The sequence below is a fragment of the Rhinatrema bivittatum genome, chromosome 13 (assembly GCF_901001135.1).
Source record: "Rhinatrema bivittatum chromosome 13, aRhiBiv1.1, whole genome shotgun sequence".
Lineage (NCBI taxonomy): Eukaryota > Metazoa > Chordata > Amphibia > Gymnophiona > Rhinatrematidae > Rhinatrema > Rhinatrema bivittatum.
This window is the reverse complement of record NC_042627.1, coordinates 78,042,486-78,059,975: the sequence shown is the minus strand read 5'-3', so window position 1 is coordinate 78,059,975 and position 17,490 is coordinate 78,042,486. Positions and strand designations below refer to the sequence as shown.

General features: G+C 46.1%; 1 protein-coding gene across 5 annotated transcripts in view; it reads left to right on the top strand.

Moving 5' to 3' along the window:
• The window catches only part of PCSK6 (proprotein convertase subtilisin/kexin type 6), a 118,051-nt gene that overhangs the window by 47,483 nt on the left and 53,078 nt on the right, over positions 1–17,490 (top strand). For all 5 annotated transcript variants that reach the window (XR_003852536.1, XR_003852537.1, XM_029575943.1 and 2 more), the window contains exons 7-10: positions 8,546–8,718; positions 12,769–12,981; positions 13,870–13,970; positions 16,108–16,211. Coding sequence is in view for 3 of the 5 variants with exons in the window: in XM_029575943.1 (XP_029431803.1) it covers positions 8,546–8,718; positions 12,769–12,981; positions 13,870–13,970; positions 16,108–16,211 (591 nt within the window). In the remaining 2 variants the exon portion in view is untranslated. The remainder of the gene's footprint in view (positions 1–8,545; positions 8,719–12,768; positions 12,982–13,869; positions 13,971–16,107; positions 16,212–17,490) is intronic.

The following is a 17,490-nucleotide window of genomic DNA, read 5'->3' as shown; positions in this document are numbered from 1 at the left end:
TGAGCACATCCTGTTTTATCTCGCGTGCCCTCTCCCGTCTGTCGCAAAGAAAGTCTGCTTTCATCCCCAGTCCTGCTGGTTGTCTGTGGGGATTTTTAACTCTTTGTATCCTAAGGTCAATTGCGTGCAAGTCCTTCCTGCACACTCCGTATTCTGAGTTACTTTCTGAAGTAAGCGCCGTCCTTCAATCTTCCTGTATCCCGTAATGAATAGGACTTGCTGCGCCTCCTTTGTAGCTATAAAGCACCCGTGTTTTGCTGTTTCTCTGGGCCGTTGTCCAGGATCGCTCCTTTTTTAACGTGGCTCATAGTCTGTGGACACTTTTAGCTCATCAGAGCCAGGTCAGTGCATTTAAATAAAGATTGCCAGAAATGGAGAGACTTCTGAATTTAGCATTTATTAGAGCAGGGATCCCCCACAATACACACTGCGGGCCTCATTCGGCCTGCAGACCACCAACCTTTCCCTGTCCGTGGCTGAATCGGTGAATAGAAGGGGAAGGTGGTGAGAGTGAGGAGAGGAAAGGAGAGAGGAGTGAAAGAGAGTGAGGAAGATGGTAATGGGCAGAGAAAGGGACTTGGGGAAGGGGCAGTAGAGCGAGAGTGTATGGGAGTGTTTGAATGGAAGGATGTGCACCAGTGCCATTCAGCTCCCCTGTCTCCCCAAGGCGGGTGAGATGAAGGGCGGAGGCAGGTGGAAGAGTTGACAATGTCTAGAAATATTTTTACTGACACCCTCTCTGCAAGGCATCCATGGGAATCCCTGCCCCCTCTCTCCCCTTCTGTAGCACTTCAAACCGCTGGGCCAGACTCCAGGGGGAAAACCCCTAATACCCTCCCACCCCTGTCCTCCGTGATTTGAAATGTTGCATGTGGCCCTCGGTTTGGGGGCCCCTGTATTAGAAGACATAAGGTGGAACTTCCCAGCCGCCCTCTCCTCACATAGGCAGAATCTGGAAGAGATGCTCTGTTGCTGAAACGAGGCTGGATTTGCCTTTGGGATCTAGATGTTGGATGGTAGGGCAGTGGTGATTCTCTGAATCAGGTACTTAGTTTCTTCTTGTTACTTGGTGGAACGTGGTGGCATTTGACTGGCTGTGAAGAAGGAAAGGATCCACGTAGGGCAGCCTAACAGTGATTGGCTCTGGAGAGGAGAGAAGACCCCCCCCCCCCCAATACTGCCACCGTATGGTGAAGGATCTGCTTATGTACACCCTGGAAGAGAGGGGGGTGCAGGGGAGATGTGATGCTGACCTACACATACCTGAAAGGCTTTAATGACGCAGGAAGCTCCTTCCTGGGCCCTGAGTCCGGCCAGCAGGTGTCCTCATTAGCACTCCCCGCCCCTGGGAATGTGAGTGCTACCTCCACAGCTTCCCCAGCCAACCTGCATGAGTGGAAGGCCCGACTTGGGGATTAAACTGAGGACCTTCCACATGGCCGTGCACAGCACTGAGTTTAATAAAGTGGTTCACGGTTTTAAAAGGTCCATTTTACATCGCCTCTCCAAAAATTAAGACAAAAGTGTAGGCAGACCCTGAGCTGCTGAGTCACTGGGCCGGCCCTGGATCTTAAGAAATCTGTGTTTCCTAAGAGAAGCCTTTTCTCTGACCCATATTTTCCTGTTAAACAATATTGGGGAATTGTAAGTACATTCAGTAGTTTGCTACATGCCTTCCCTTCACTGCAAATGACACATGACCACATGGTGATAATTACTGAGAAAAGTATCAGCAGGGGACCCAGCATATTGAACTGCTCAAAAAAATGTAAAACTTAATTTTCTTTTCTGGGCTGCAAACCACGAGATATTCAATAAAGCACTGAAATGTGTTTAACGTGAGTAAGTAGGGTAATAAAACTATTTTGAAAGAACGCAATCACCATTAATCAAAATCATGCCCTGAAAAACGACGGGGCCTAGATGGATTCTCAGATGCTTATGCAGTTCCCTCCTCAGCAGGCAGTGAGGTTTATTGCCGAGTTACACTATACAACGTAGATTAAGTAGTGTGGTCGCCGCGTTAATCCATTTGTTGTGTTATATTTGCTACTGGGCCTTCCTTAGGCATAGTCCAACCAAGTGATTCACAAAGCAGGGAAATAATAAACAAATAGTGATGCATCATAAAATATAACAAATAACAATATATCCTAAAATACAGCATAATATATCATAAATGTTTGTATACATGGAAGAAATGGTTAGCAAAAAGAAAAACATGGGGTGATAGCTTCAGGAGCTAATAGTTCCTTTCTCAGATCAGAATAGAAGGAGCAGAAGGTCCTGTTACCATCAGACCCCCTTCCCCTTCCCACTATCCTTGGAAAGCCTTTTAAGATTCACCTCTGTCTTCTGTTAACAACGTTTGCTCAATCTATCCTGATCAAGACGCGCATAAAGATACATCCTGTCGCTTTTTGGTGTTAGCAGCCCAGAGGAGAGGCGTTGCCGTTGTGGCTGTCTCTGGAAGGGTGTGTCATATATATCAGTACTTGCCACAGCTTCGGCTGTCACCGGTTGCATATAATCATGCACAGTCTTGATGGTTTTTTCCCTTCTCTCAAAACCGTTTTTTGTTTGCAAATAAAATCCTTTAAAAACCTTGCTCTACTTGTTTTGTTTCTCTATTTATGCTTTTCCTTGCTTGCTGTTGAAAATGGCAGCTAAACGAATGAGAAAAGGCTCCTGAAGCAGACGTGCACCATTGAAACGCCGGCAGTAGAGTAGAGAGGAACAGTGCAGGATACTACAGCCCGGCATCGGGCGCCTTCATTCACAACTGCTTGGGGATCCCAAGGGATAGCTTGCAGTCATCGCAGTGATGGTCCTCGGCCGGTGGTCATACATCAGGGCTCCTTCCAGAAGCCTGCAGTCAGTTGTAAATCCACCCCATGACTCTCAGCCTCTGCCCCCTTCCCCTGTGAGGCCGTGAACGCTGCCTTCTCACTGACAGAGAGGTAGAGCTGAGGTGGGAAGGAAGCAAGCCCTGATCCCAGCACGGAGTCACCCAGCTGGTGACTCCGTTTTTATTTCTAGGATACAAACATTTTTACAAAAGTGATTTGTGTCCAGAGCATGAAGGTAGGGAGCAATGACTGGAAATCTGCTGAAATCAACTCCAGAGAAAACTGCTCCTGCACAACAGCAGCTTCTAACATCAGCAGAGTCTTCTGCCCTCCTCTATCCAATTCACCTTTGCCTTTTGCTACGAGATGGAAATGGCAAATCAGGGTCACAAGCAAAGGCTGCTGTAATGTATTGAAACACACTGATGATGTAAGTGTGTTTCTCATTAACTAAGCTCCTGCTGCACAGTAATAACTTCTAAAGATGCTTCCAGCCTCTGAGCCTTCTTTTCTAAAAGGACACTTGGGGATTAATGTTCAAACTGCCTCCTTAAGAAAGTTGGCAAAAATGTGCTCAAGTTGCATTCGTTTTCAGAGCACACCTAAGTGCATAAATCAGTTTTCAAAATGACCCCTGCTTCTTGCAGGTTCCCCCATGCTTCATTGCCATTAGGTATCCTCTGGGCTTATCCCATGTTCACTGTTTTTTCTTCATCTCTCTCTGGTAGGGCATTCCAGGCATCCATCACCCTCTGCATGAAAAAATATTTCCTGATGTTCCTGAGTCTTTCCCCCATGGAGCTTCAAACCAGTTATTCAACTATTTTTCCACTGAAAAAAGTTTGTGGTTTTTTTTTAAAGAACACAATGAAGTTATTGATTCTCGCTGTTTCCAATGAGAGCTACACAAACAGATTGTACCCAAATCTATAAATGCAGTGTGTGAGTTAATAGTACAGAATTACAGCAGCCATTACGATCTAAAAGTTATTATATAATATAAATTCACTAGGTTTGTTTCCATTAGACTGAAACACCCAAATGGTGTTTTCCCTGAGAATTTACATTTCACTGTGAATTTTACATGCACACTTTTAAAGACCAAGTGTATAGGTGTAAGTCCAAACTGATCCCCATTTCTGCTTATCTGGGTAAACTCACTGCTGAGCATGACCCAACGTGCATGTGTAAAACTCTCTTATCTGCAGACGTGCCACTGGAAATTACCCTCCCTGGGGCCGTCTGCGTGCCATGCTGCTTTGTAATTGCCGTTGGAGGGTTTGGTAGATTGGGCACAGCTGTCTGAGAATGGAAGAATCTCAGTGAGCAGGATTCATATCAGGCCCATGGGACGGCCACAGGGTTAAAGGCTGAATTGCAGGTGCTGTAGGAAGTGGTGCAAGAACAGCTTATGGGGAGATCATGACCCTCTACCTCTGTATCTGTGACCTCGAAATCAGGTCACAAATGGCCAAACAGAATGAGCTGAGATTTTTTTAATGCACACTTGGATGTAGAAGACCTGAATATCACGATTGAATACTTTGCGGGAAATGTTATTGTGGAGTTTCTCTTCCTCATTTGGGTTGCAGCAGTGCACTCTCACTGGTCTTTGTCCACTCCCCCAGTGTTCTTGTAGGTGCCTGACTTTCTGATTAAAACAAAGCACACACACACACACTAAATAATATACCCCAATACTTTTAAGAATTAAAAATTTCTGCAAGCAGTACTTCTGATTCTTTCCAGCCACCAGCAAGGTGATTCTCTCCTCTTAGTGCTCCCTTGCTGTAGTTGCACGATGTTAGGTTCTGTCTCAGGAGCTACCACCCAGGAAAGAGATCGTCGGCCCAGTGTGCTGTGGCAATTAAAAAAAAAACCCAAACAATGTTAGGAATTCTTAGGAAAGGATTGTAAAATAAAATGAAGGAAGTCATAATGTCTCTGTATTGCTCCATGGTGAGACCGCACCTTGAGTACTGTGTGCAGTTCTGGTCACCACATCTCAAAAAAGATATAGTTGCACTGGAGAAAGTGCAGAGAAGGACGACCAAAGGGGCATGGAACGGCTGCCCTATGAGGAAAGGCTAAAGAGGTTAGGGCTCTTAAGTCTGGAGAAGAAATGACTGAGGGAGGATATGATAGAAGTCTTCATAATCATGAAAGGACTTGAACAAGTTAATGTAAATCAGTTATTTACTTTCTCTGATAATAGAAGGACCAGGAGGCACTCCATGAAGTTAGCAAGTAGCACATTTAAAACAAATTGAAGAAAATTCTTTTTCACTCAGCACATAGTTCAATTTTGGAATTCATTGCCAGAGGATGTGGTTACAGCAGTTAGTGTAGCTGGGTTTAAAAAAGGTTTGGATAAGTTCCTAGAGGTTAAATCCAAAAACTGCTATTAATTAAAAAGCAATAGTAGCTTGTGATCTATCTAATGTTTGGTTACTTGCGAGGTTCTTATGGCCTGGATTGGCCACTGTTGGAAACAGGATGCTGGGCTTGATGGACCTTTGGTCTGATCCAGTACGACATGTTCTTAGGGGCGGATTTTCAGAGCCCTGCTTGCGTAAATCCGCCCAAAACCGGGCGGGAGGCGTAAATCCCCCGACAAAGGTAAGGGGGGGGTTTAGACAGGGCCGGGCGGGTGGGTTAGGTAGGGGAAGGGAGGGGAGGGCAAAGGAAAGTTCCCTCCGAGGCCGCTCCGATTTCGGAGCGGCCTTGGAGGGAACGGGGGTAGGCTCCGTGGTTCGGCGCGCGCCGGCTATACAAAATCCATAGCCTTGCGCGCGCCGATCCAGGTTTTTAGCAGATACGCGCGGCTCCGCGCGTATCTACTAAAATCCAGCGTACTTTTGTTTGCGCCTGGAGCGCAAACAAAAGTAGGCTATTCGCGCGCCTTTTAAAATCCGCCCCATAGTGAAGTTTATAGTCTGTACTGCTTACGCTGGACACAAACCGATTGGAGAAACAAGCCAGATTGTACCAGAAGTTTTTAACTTGAGCTTGTGGACACCGGGCGATGTCCTGAGTGCGTTTTGCTTGTGAAAATGAGACGCTGAAGTTGGTTTTTGGTTGTGGATGATCAAAATACAGTTGGTTCTTTGCTTAATTACAAGCACATTGTACCACTTGTTAAAAGCTTCTGGCCTTATGCTGTTCTCTTTGAAACACATTCTATCGGACAAAGACTTTCTTTTCCACCTCATCCAGGGTAACTCAGGCAGGCTGATCCAGTTCTGCTTCTACCCATTTCATGCATGCATTTGTAGTTATAACTTCCCTGAGAAAAGTACTACACTTCCATGCATGCAATGGGGCAGACCCGGGACTGGAGTAAGTACTACACTTCCATGCATGCAATGGGGCAGACCCGGGACTGGAGTAAGTACTACACTTCCATGCATGCAATGGGGCAGACCCGGGACTGGAGTAAGTACTACACTTCCATGCATGCAATGGGGCAGACCCGGGACTGGAGTAAGTACTACACTTCCATGCATGCAATGGGGCAGACCCGGGACTGGAGTAAGTACTACACTTCCATGCATGCAATGGGGCAGACCCGGGACTGGAGTAAGTACTACACTTCCATGCATGCAATGGGGCAGACCCGGGACTGGAGTAAGTACTACACTTCCATGCATGCAATGGGGCAGACCCGGGACTGGTTCAGCCTGTTCAGATTGGCATGGGTGAGGTGGCAACCCTGTGCTTTACATAGAGAGACGAATGTGTAGAGAAGCGAGTGAATTGATCTACTAGAAACACAAACTCTCTCTCACCAAAATCTTTGCTTTGCGAGTTAGGTTTTCTCAGGTATTTTCCAAATTTGCTGCAGCTTCCTCTGGTAAAATTAGTGGGATAGCGCCCCCAGTACTGACTGCAGTCAGGAAGATCAGGAACGTAGTCCGTCTGTCTGGGCGAGTGCAGCAAATCAGCCCCTGGAAGGCTCCTGCTTGCAGGCTGCAGCGGACGGGCCGATGTTTCGATCGGCACCGCTGTGTGCTTGCCAAGCAGTAAAGAGAGTGGTGCTGGCAGGTCCGGTCCCTTGCTGTGACTGGAGATTCTGCCCTGCGGCAGGACCCTTTCTGTGATCAGGGCTGCTGAGGGTCTCGCTGCTTTCCTTTCAGTCAGTCCGTTCTCATTTAGCTGCCAGGAAAGCAGTTCTATTCCATGATGTTGAGCTGTGTTTTCCATGAGAAACCTGTCTGCTGTCCAGCCAGCGTGTCAGTCTACCTTAGTCATGCAGCCTGATGCATCACCACAACTTTGCTCTTGCTTGCATTTTTTCTTAGCGTGTTTGGGGGGTATATATATATATATATATATATATATATATATATATATATATATATATATATATATAGCTTCTTCCTGCTTGTTTAGCTTTTCAGTTCATGCTGAGCTGTGATGCCAGGAGCCTTAGTTCAGAATTACCTAAGGGTTATCCCATATTTTTCATAGTCCCTCCCTTGCCCCCCAACTCCCAGGCAGCCCAGCCATGGACCACATCTCCTTCCAGGACTTGGCGCGAGTGTCCCCTTGAGCTGGCCTATAGGTGCTGCTGTTGTGTGATGTCTGGGACCCCCCTCGTCAGAGGTGGGGAATGAGGAGGTCTGAATAGACGGCAATATTTATATACAGCCCTTCTTCAAAGGAGAACTTGCAGTGGTCCACGACATAAGAAAAGATAAAATGACATCAAAATATTACAGAATACTAACAAATACAAAAAGAACTGAGATAATGTTATCCAACCCCCTCTCACCAAGGGCAGAGGCAGAGCTGAGCAGCCACTATCCGTTCCCATCGCTGAACAAGGGTTAGAAATTGCACTCTGATGCTCCCAGTTATTCACAGCTCTCAGTGATGTCAGGCGAGTGCTGGGCTGCGGCCGCTGGAAGAGGAACCTGGAACACCCATCAGCTGCAGAGGGGAAACGCTGAGGTCAGGGATACAGCGGCGAGGGCTGGAATAGTCTGAGCCTGGCCCCTCCTGCCACTGGCCTGGTCCAGCATGTGCTACTGCTTGCAGATTGTGAGTGCAGGTATGAACGCGTCCTCTTCTGGCACCAGCGGATGTTGAAGTTCTGTGAAGGCCCTTTCTGCTCAGCGTGAATGATGCGAGACAGATGTGAGATAACACAAGTTTGAGAAGGTGGTCACACAGATGCAGAGTGTCTCCTGTTTATTTACAGAAATGTATAGCTCATATTACCAAATCTTGTTCAAGGTGGGTAGAAATATACAATAATATAACATTTTAACTGACAGCAGCATGGGCTGCAGTGTTTTACTTTTATTCACATGATTGTTTTTTATTTTTATTTTAAGTGCAATGGTCTTTAAATACATGACAGATACGAATAGTCACCAGGGCATTTAAGGTCTGATTTTTGAGAATTTGGGCTTGCTGTCAGTTTTATTTGCTGCACAAAACATTTCCCCTGTTCGAGTGTCATATTAATTAATTCACATCACTTGCAATTAAACAAGAAACCCGTACAGAGAAGTCACGGGTCCCAGAATAGCGTTGGGTGCCTTTGGCTGAGGCGTTAATTAGGGATGCACACAGCGGCTTTGTCTAAAGCCGTTCAGAACTTTTACGAATCTTTCGCTTCTCAGCAATCACCAGCAAAGTTTCTTTGTTTGTAATTAAACCTTAAATGATGATTGTTTTTGCGGTCCTAGGCATTCGTATGCTAGATGGGGACGTAACAGATGTTGTAGAAGCAAAGTCGTTTGGCATCCAGCCCGATTACATTGACATTTACAGTGCAAGCTGGGGACCGGACGACGACGGCAGGACTGTGGATGGGCCAGGGCCACTGGCCAAGGCAGCCTTCGAGCAAGGCATCAGGAAGGTGAGGATGGCAGGGGGCCTGAGAGAGGAACCTCAAGGGAGGAAAAAGCCCTAGTAGTTCAACCTACACTTTTGTAAGTTGCAAAAAAAAAAAATACAAATTTTGGTCTGTGTTGATGTCTCTGGGGGGGATGGACACCTAATTGGCTGTGCCGTGTGAAAATGCGATGCCTTTCTTGTGCTATTGGGACAATTTTTCAAAGCTGCTGACCTGGGTAAAGCCTTACAGGCACGAGTGTCATTCCCCAGCCGCTCTGAGGGAGGTGTTGAGGGCAGGTTGGAAAACAGCACACGTGGTTTGGATTTTCATATCTCCATGTCTTGTTTTCCAGCAAAGATTTGAAAACGGGATAGAGAGGGAGCACGTGAACCCTGCAGCTGGGTGGGGAGATCTTAGTGCCTGAAAATACGAAGTATGACAAAACCGTTAATACAATTGCATGGAGTTTTGGGGCTGGAGGATCTGTGATTTGGGGCAGAGAGCAGTGTTGGAGTTGCATCAAAAGTATCAAGAATAATAGGTTAAGAGTAGTAACCACCACACCAGCAAGTTACTCCCATGGACACTTGCTTTACGACTTGGCTATAGAAGCAGTCCTGTGCTTTTTCCCTTATGTCCATGTAACTGTATCGCAGATCATGGAAGTCAGGGCCGTCAGTTGTCGTCTGAATCCAATTCCGCTTATCTCCCTGCCGTCTAAGCAGGGAGCAATGTTGCAGTTGCATTAACAGATCACAGCATATTGGTTAAGGGAAGTAATCTCCATGCCTTCTGCTAAGGGTAGTAACCGAAGTACCAGCAAGTTACCCCCCTGCACACTTCTCATTTCCGTCCTATAGCCTTTAGAGATCCACAGTGTTTATCCCATCCCTTTTGAATTCTTGACTGTTTTCTTCTTCACCTCCTCCGGAAGGGCATTCCAGGCATCCACCACCTCTGTGAAGAAATATTTCCTGACGTTGGTTCTTAGTCCATCCCCCCCCCTGGAGTTTCATTTCTTGACCCCTAGTTCTACTGATTTCTTTCTAACTGAGAAGGTTGATGATTGTGCATCATTAAAACCTTGCAGCTATCTGAAGGTCTGTATCCTATCTCCCCTGCACCTCCTCTCCTCCAGGCTGTACAGATTCAGATCCTTCAGCCTCTCCTCATAGGTCTTCTGATACTGACCCCACACCATTTTGGTCTCCCTTCTCTGGACCACCTCCATCCTGTCTCTGTCGCTTTTGAGATTCGGTCTCCAGAACTGAACGCAGTACTCCAGGTGAGGCCTCACCAAGGACCTGTACAAGGAGATTATTACCTCCTTTTTCCTGCTGGTTATTCCTTTCTCTATGCAGCCCAGCATTCTTCTGGCTTTAGCTATCTCCTCGTCACATTGCTTCACTGCCTTCAGATCCCCAGACACTGTCACCCCAAGATCCCCTCTCTTGGTCCGTGCACATCAATTTTTCACCTCCCCCCACCACATACAGCTCTTTGGGATTAACGCTCCCCAGATGCAGGACTCTGCTCTTCTTGGCACTGAATCCCAGCTGCCAAATCCTCGACCACTCTCTTTCAGCTTCCTTAAATCCCGTCTCATTCTCTCCACTCCTTCCGGCGTGTCCTCGTTTAAAAGAAACGGACTGTAGGTTCCCCTCAAACAGCTGCAGCAGCTTGTCCAGGAACCAAAGTAATGAGTCTCTTAGCATTTTATATACTCTTAGCCTCCTTGTAATAAATGATGTCGCCGTGTTTAATTTAGATTTATCTTGGATATTACTTCTAGAATACAACTTCAGGACATTCTCGTTCAGTGCTTCTAGTGAAAAGTAATAACCTGATTCTACGAGCCGCCGCCGCCTCTAACCCAAAAGAACTGTCTTTGAGCTGCTGTTTTCGGAAGGAGAGCGTCTAGGGAATTGCGTGTGCACGCGCCCAGGCTGGGAAAGAAGGCGACTGAGCAGTGCATTGCCTGCGTAACCCAGATGTGAACTCACTAAAGTCGTCATTACAGCGGTCAAACTTCTGGCAACAAATTGCTTCTTTCACTGGCTTTAGAAAGTGGGACGGCCTAATTATTTTGTGAGGTGTCTAATTGCAAGTAAAAACTTTGCTTTTCCGCAGTCTCTGCTGTAATAATCCTTCCATTCTGCAAGCTGACCAATGACATTGTGAAGACTTCCTTGGAAGTGTAACCTGAATCGGAGTGGACAGCAGAGCAAGCTAAACCATCAGGCTGGAGAATTGTATTAGTCTTGCCTAGGAAAATATTCGCTTCATTTGACTGACTGAGAGACCGCGAATAATGAAATTTGCAGAGGGGGAAAATGCAGACCAGTGTAATCTGTGCATGCAGCAGTATGGTGAAGCTGGTTAGGCATGCGTTTACAACACTGCCTAAGGCATTATATTTATTTATTTTATTTATTTATTTATTAAAAGCTTTTCTATACCGTCATTCATAGTTACATCACAACGGTGTACAGATAAGTTTGTATCAAAGGATATTCACATACTTAAATATACAATAATTACATAAGCTAAAACATCTAAAAAACAGGTCAGGTAATATAAAACAAAAACATAAAACGTGGTCTAATTAAAATAATTCTAAGAGTTAATAGCAAAAACATTGGTTTAAAACATCTAAAAAGAATAACATTGATAAACTTAAATCGCATTTTTCTGTAGGCTGGCAGCAAAAGCTCGCTCGAAGAGCCACGTCTTCAATCCCTTTTTAAAATTCTTAAAATTTGATTCAAGCCTTAGCTCAGGTGGTAATGTATTCCATGTGCTTGGAAAAATCATTGAAATCATCGGTTCAGTGTGCTGCAGCAGTCAAAAAAGCAAACAGAATGTTAGGAATTATTAGGAAGGGAATGGTGAATAAAACGGAAAATGTCATAATGCCTCTGTATCGCTCCATGGTGAGACCGCACCTTGAATACTGTGTACAATTCTGGTCGCCGCATCTCAAAAAAAGATATAATTGCGATGGAGAAGGTACAGAGAAGGGCTACCAAAATAAGGGGAATGGAACAACTCCCCTATGAGGAAAGACTAAAGAGGTTAGGGCTGTTCAGCTTAGAGAAGAGACGGCTGAGGGGGGATATGATAGAGGTGTTTAAAATCATGAGAGGTCTAGAACGGGTAGATGTGAATCGGTTATTTACTCTTTCGGATAGTAGAAAGACTAGGGGACACTCCATGAAGTTAGCATGGGGCACATTTAAGACTAATCGGAGAAAGTTCTTTTTCACTCAACGCACAATTAAACTCTGGAATTTGTTGCCAGAGGATGTGGTTAGTGCAGTTAGTATAGCTGTGTTTAAAAAAGGATTGGATAAGTTCTTGGAGGAGAAGTCCATTGCCTGCTATTAAGTTCACTTAGAGAATAGCCACTGCCATTAGCAATGGTAACATGGAATAGACTTAGTTTTTGGGTACTTGCCAGGTTCTTATGGCCTAAATTGGCCACTGTTGGAGACAGGATGCTGGGCTTGATGGACCCTTGGTCTGACCCAGTATGACAGGTTCTTATGTTCTTAAAATGCAGCAGGTAGTCGGGGTAACTGTCCAAACTCCAGACATCACAGACAACCAACAGGCCTGGTTTTAACCATAAACGAGAGCCGCTGCATGCACTGAAATCTCATAAATATTCATTGTGGATGTTCTGAAAATCAAGCCTATTGGCAGTTCCTAGAGGGCTGGAGTTGGATGCCCCCCTCTAGTGGCACAAGCAGGTGATTATTACTGCCGTCCTGCAGTTACTCGCTTCTCGCTCTAGGCTGAAAGATGCAGGTTTTCTCTGCTTCCTCGGGAGCATTTCTCTTCCCGTCTGCTGTTCCACTGAGCATCCTCTCAGAACACAAACAGAAAACATTTTTCTTAAAGGCAGAAAGTTGTCCAGTGTTGTCTTCTGAGAGCCTTTGTTTTGAAGGATGGTTTTAAGTCCTATTAAAACTGGATGGGGGGCTTCGGCTCCTGACTGATGTCCAATTTCTGTGCGCGTCGAAGGAAGCCTGGAATATAAGAGGGTTCTCTTCTCGTTTTAATGCACAGGGTCGTAATGGTTTGGGCTCAATTTATGTCTGGGCGTCTGGAAATGGCGGCAGAGAAGGCGATTACTGCTCCTGCGATGGCTACACCAACAGCATCTACACCATCTCTGTCAGCAGTACCACGGAGAACGGCTACAAGCCCTGGTACCTGGAGGAGTGTGCGTCCACGCTGGCCACCACCTATAGCAGCGGGGCATTCTACGAGAGAAAGATAGTAAGTCAGCCTTTCTAAAACAATTCACAGCTGTCTTATGATGTGTAATGCAACAACAAGTGACTTTTTAATTTAGCGTTGTCTGTTCTGATCTGTCATGTCTTTTTTTTTTTTTTAATCCTATTTTCTGTGAGAGACTGCAGGTAAAGATTAAACCATTTAATCTTGCTGTGTCGGAAGCCCGACTCACCCCTCTCCTGTAGTGTCAGCCTTTGCCCCAGGCTCTTTCCTTAATTTTGAAAGGAGAGCGTGCTCCTGTCCATAATTATTGCACCCCGATGACCCCCCCCACGTCCTCTGGGCTACAGTTCTGAAGCCGAGGCCTCGGGGTAGCCTGCTGCTTTTCTTGTAGTGTTGCTTGACGGCCCTGGATAATTTTCCCCACTCGCTTATAGCCATGTACGATCCAAAGGGCTGCTGAGTGCATCTCCCAAAGAGCCACCGCAGTGCCTGGACCTGTGAGTGCACGCTCACCAGTCCCAGGAGCTCCTCCAGCAAGGTTTCCCAGTACAACAAACTGCTTCCTAACCCACGACAATCATGCTCGGGTCGTCTTTCCCTCCATTTTTTTTAAAATGCATTCAGACAAACCCTGCTGCCATCTGCAGGAAGGAGCCGATGTCCTGGCTGCACGAGTGGCAGTGATTGTGAAGCTAACCCTGGCTGCACGGTTCCCTTCACTTTATATTTCAGTTTTCACAGCGGAGCTTCCTGGAAGGTCGCACGTTTATCGCCTTGCTGCCTTTTGAGTGCTATGAATTTGCACAGCAACTGCACAAAACAAAAGGAGATAAAGGTGGTGTGTGTGTCCCGGGACGATAGTGAGGAGGCTGTCGGTGGGACCATGTTGTGCATGGCACTCATCAGCTGCACTAATTCTATCCACAGGTCACTACAGACTTAAGGCAGCGCTGCACAGACGGACACACTGGCACCTCGGTGTCTGCTCCCATGGTAGCAGGCGTCATCGCTCTGGCCTTGGAGGCAAAGTAAGCTTCAGTTTCTCCCGTTTACTGTATGGAAAATTCCTGTACTTGCTGAGGCTGCCCTGCTAGCAGAGCAGGTGAGCTGGGGTCCGGGTCGGGGCACGTTTAGTGAGGAGCAAGCGACTTTCACCAGCAGTTACAGGTAGAACTGGCTGAACATTTGGACTTGGTGAATCAGCACTTGCTTTCTTTGTGAAAGGGTTTCTATTGGTTAGAGAGAAGCTGGAGACTCCCCAAGTCCTGATCGTTTCTGATCACTACTGCCAAGTTGTCATTTTGGGAATTGTTTTAACCTGCTCCATTAATTTCCCCTGGAAAAGAAGGCACGGCCATGTTCTCAGGCCTTGAGCTCCCGTGTCACACGCGACATCACGCGGTGCTTCGCTACCTAATCGGGTGCACCAGTGTGCGATTATAACTTTCAAACATTAATTCCCAGAAGTCCCGGAAAGGAGCTCGAGGCAGCTATAAAGTAACGATCCCGTCTAAATCCTGCCAGACAAATGGCAGGATTGGAAAATAACTCCGATGCCATCAGCCAGCAGGGACCTGGCTAAACTTTACTGGGATAACTTGGTGGCGTTATAGGGCGGAGTTAAGTTAGGCTAAATTTTCCGGCTAACTGCAATATTTAGATTTAGCTGATAACTAATGCTGGTCCTGCCGTAGATCAGTGCTAAAGCTAGCCCGGAAAGCTCTCTAAGCTAACTTAAAGGTAGTTGGGTTTATCCTGACAGAGGATAAAAGTGGACCCCATTGAGTCTTAGTCCATCGAGACACAATATCTTTGTTATGCAAGCAGGCTGCACCAGGTAAGCTTTCTTATTTTCTCCTCCTCTTCCTCTGTGCCCCCCTAATCTCATCTTTTAATTGTGGATTCCACGTCAGTCCTGGTTTTAAAAAACGTATTCAGTACAAATAAGTTTTAAGAGTTCTAGTTTATATTTGATTTAAGTCAAAATAAGTAACATGAAGGCTATAGATAAAGGGAGAGGTGGCTGCTGAGAATTAATTGCACAGAGAAATGAATGGACTTCCACTGTTTTTTCTTTATTCCCCCTCGTTTTGCAATTAATTACAAACAGCAAAGGAAAACTAGAGTTGTCTAATAAGTCCCAAGAGGATAAGGATGCAGAAAAAGTTAATTGGTGATGAAATATCCCTGGACTGTGATACAGGCCAGCAGGCAGCAGATGGATTTTATGAAGAACCTGGTTTAATGCAAAGTTTTTCTATCTGTAATCTGTGAAACCGCTTTATGAACCAATTACAGTCTCGGTAGCAGCTTTAATGCTTGCACTGTGCAGCTCAGAAGCCACCGGCACTGCTCTTGGGGACTCTGACAGGTCGATGTTTGCTTTGTATTCCAAAAAAGTGTGTTTAACAAGGAAAGGGTTCTCATGGCAGCAGGAGAACGCGGAGCTTAGCGTGAGGCACATTCTCAGCAAAAACTGGGCAAAGCTGTACAGGCTGCACAGAGCATTTCCCCGGCACTTTGGTTCAATATTCAGACCTTCCTCTGGCTTTCTCGGTGGGAAGGGGCACACAATATGTGCTCCCCCTGTCAACGCATCATCTTTGGATGAGTAAATATAAAATGATGTATACACTATTCACTTAAGATTCTTGTTGGTTCAGCATTAGCTTAGAGCTTCCTCATATTAGAAAGATTTATATCTCTCAAAAAAATACCATTTTGCCTCTTTCTTGACTTTAGTTTGTTGCTAGGTCTCTTTCCAATGCAAATGTGTTGCAGTGCTTTACAGGTTCAGTGTTTAGCTAATGCATTCCCGGTTCAGCGTGACTTGAAGCCCCCGCACTGATGTGCTGAGTGTAGCGAGCTAAAACCTAAATCCCTTACTGCCGGGAATCTCGCCCTTTCTCAAGGTTCCCACATCCCTACCTTACTGGCTGACTCTTCCTTCCCGTTGTCCTTTGGGACCAGGGTTCTGACATTGAATTGTGTTTTAACCTTGATCTCTCTTATTCATGCGCAGCATCTCAAATGCTTAGGTTAGGGTGGAAAAAAAAAGTGTGTACACAAATTCCATTAAAAGTAAAATTAGGCCACAGGTTGTGAAGGGCTGGGATGGTGAATGCACTGTATAAGGTTGTAAGTGTTCTTAATCTTTAATTTCAGCTCTCGTCTAACCTGGAGAGACGTTCAGCATCTGGTTGTGAAGACCTCCCGGCCAGCCCACCTCCGAGCACCTGACTGGAAGATAAATGGAGCAGGCCGCAGGGGTGAGAGTGACCATGTGCTCTGTGAGGTGGGCTGGGCGCCCGGGTGCCAGGTTTGCAAGAGGAGGGTAGAATGCTGGGCACCGGCAGGGGGAAAAAACCCATAAATGTAGATCTTAAAAGGGAGCTAGAGACCAACTTCAAAGTAAAAACCTGGAAAAGTAAAATAAATAAGAAAGCGACCACTTGTCCCCTCTACCGAATGAGGAGATGCAGGCGTAAGCAGACCCTGAGCTTGGCCTAGAAGAGGGCATCAGTCGCCTGCCTTCAGTGACCTCACAAGGCCTCCTGGTCGTTCAGCGGGGAGGACTTCATCCTGAGGCGTCTCAAACGCATTGTGTGGCCAGGGGTTCTGCAGTCCCATGGCGATTTCTGAGCCCGCAGGTCCTCCTTTCAGTCTCTTCTAACAAAGCCCTTCCACGTCCTGCATCCTTTGCCCCCCGGAAAGCTTTGTGCTTGCCTTCACCTAAAACAGCGCAATCTTCCCCTCCTTACAAAAATAACCACAGCCTTCCCCCAGTGATTCCTGTCCTCGTCCTTGCTATCCTACCTTGCGGCTTAATAAGATAACTCCACTGCTTTAAATGCCCTCTGCCCTCGATATCTAGGTCTGTGCAATTCAGAGTTCATGTCCATGCTGGAGCAGCAAACCATGAAACCTTGAAAGGACTTCAGTTAGCAGGAGCATGAAAGGTCTAAGCCATCTTCCGCCCCTCGGGAGCTGCATGCGTGTGACTCGGACGCAATCGGCAGCTTCGTGACTCGAATCGGTCGCCACAGTGGAAATAAGGCTCCTTTCTTGGAAGGTTACCTCTGCCCCACGGGAGAGCGAATTGCAAGCCCTAGTCTCATGCTCTACCTATACTCAAATTTTCCATAACAGAGTAGGTATGGAAAACTCATCCTACATATCTACCAGAAGCGGCCTTTCAATTTTATTTACATCAATCGTCCTACCAGTGGTTTTTCCCGGGACTGCATATCAATAAGGGTGAACGGGCTTTTCATGCATCGGACTGCTGGAGGCCTTAATTCTTTCCAAACAGAACAAAATCTTACAGAAACGTTTTGACTGCTTGTCTCTTTTTTTTTTTTTTTTAACCCAGTAAAACAAGATAATTCCATTTCAAAGAGAACTCTCTTAACTTAGAATCAGGGATTTATCTCTTACTGTTATTGTCAATCAGGACATCTTCTCCCAACTAAGGTAAAAGCCTATCAGCTTAGGGCTACAGCCGCTTCCTTAGCATGTCTTCCCTCTGCCTTCGTAGAGCGCCACCTG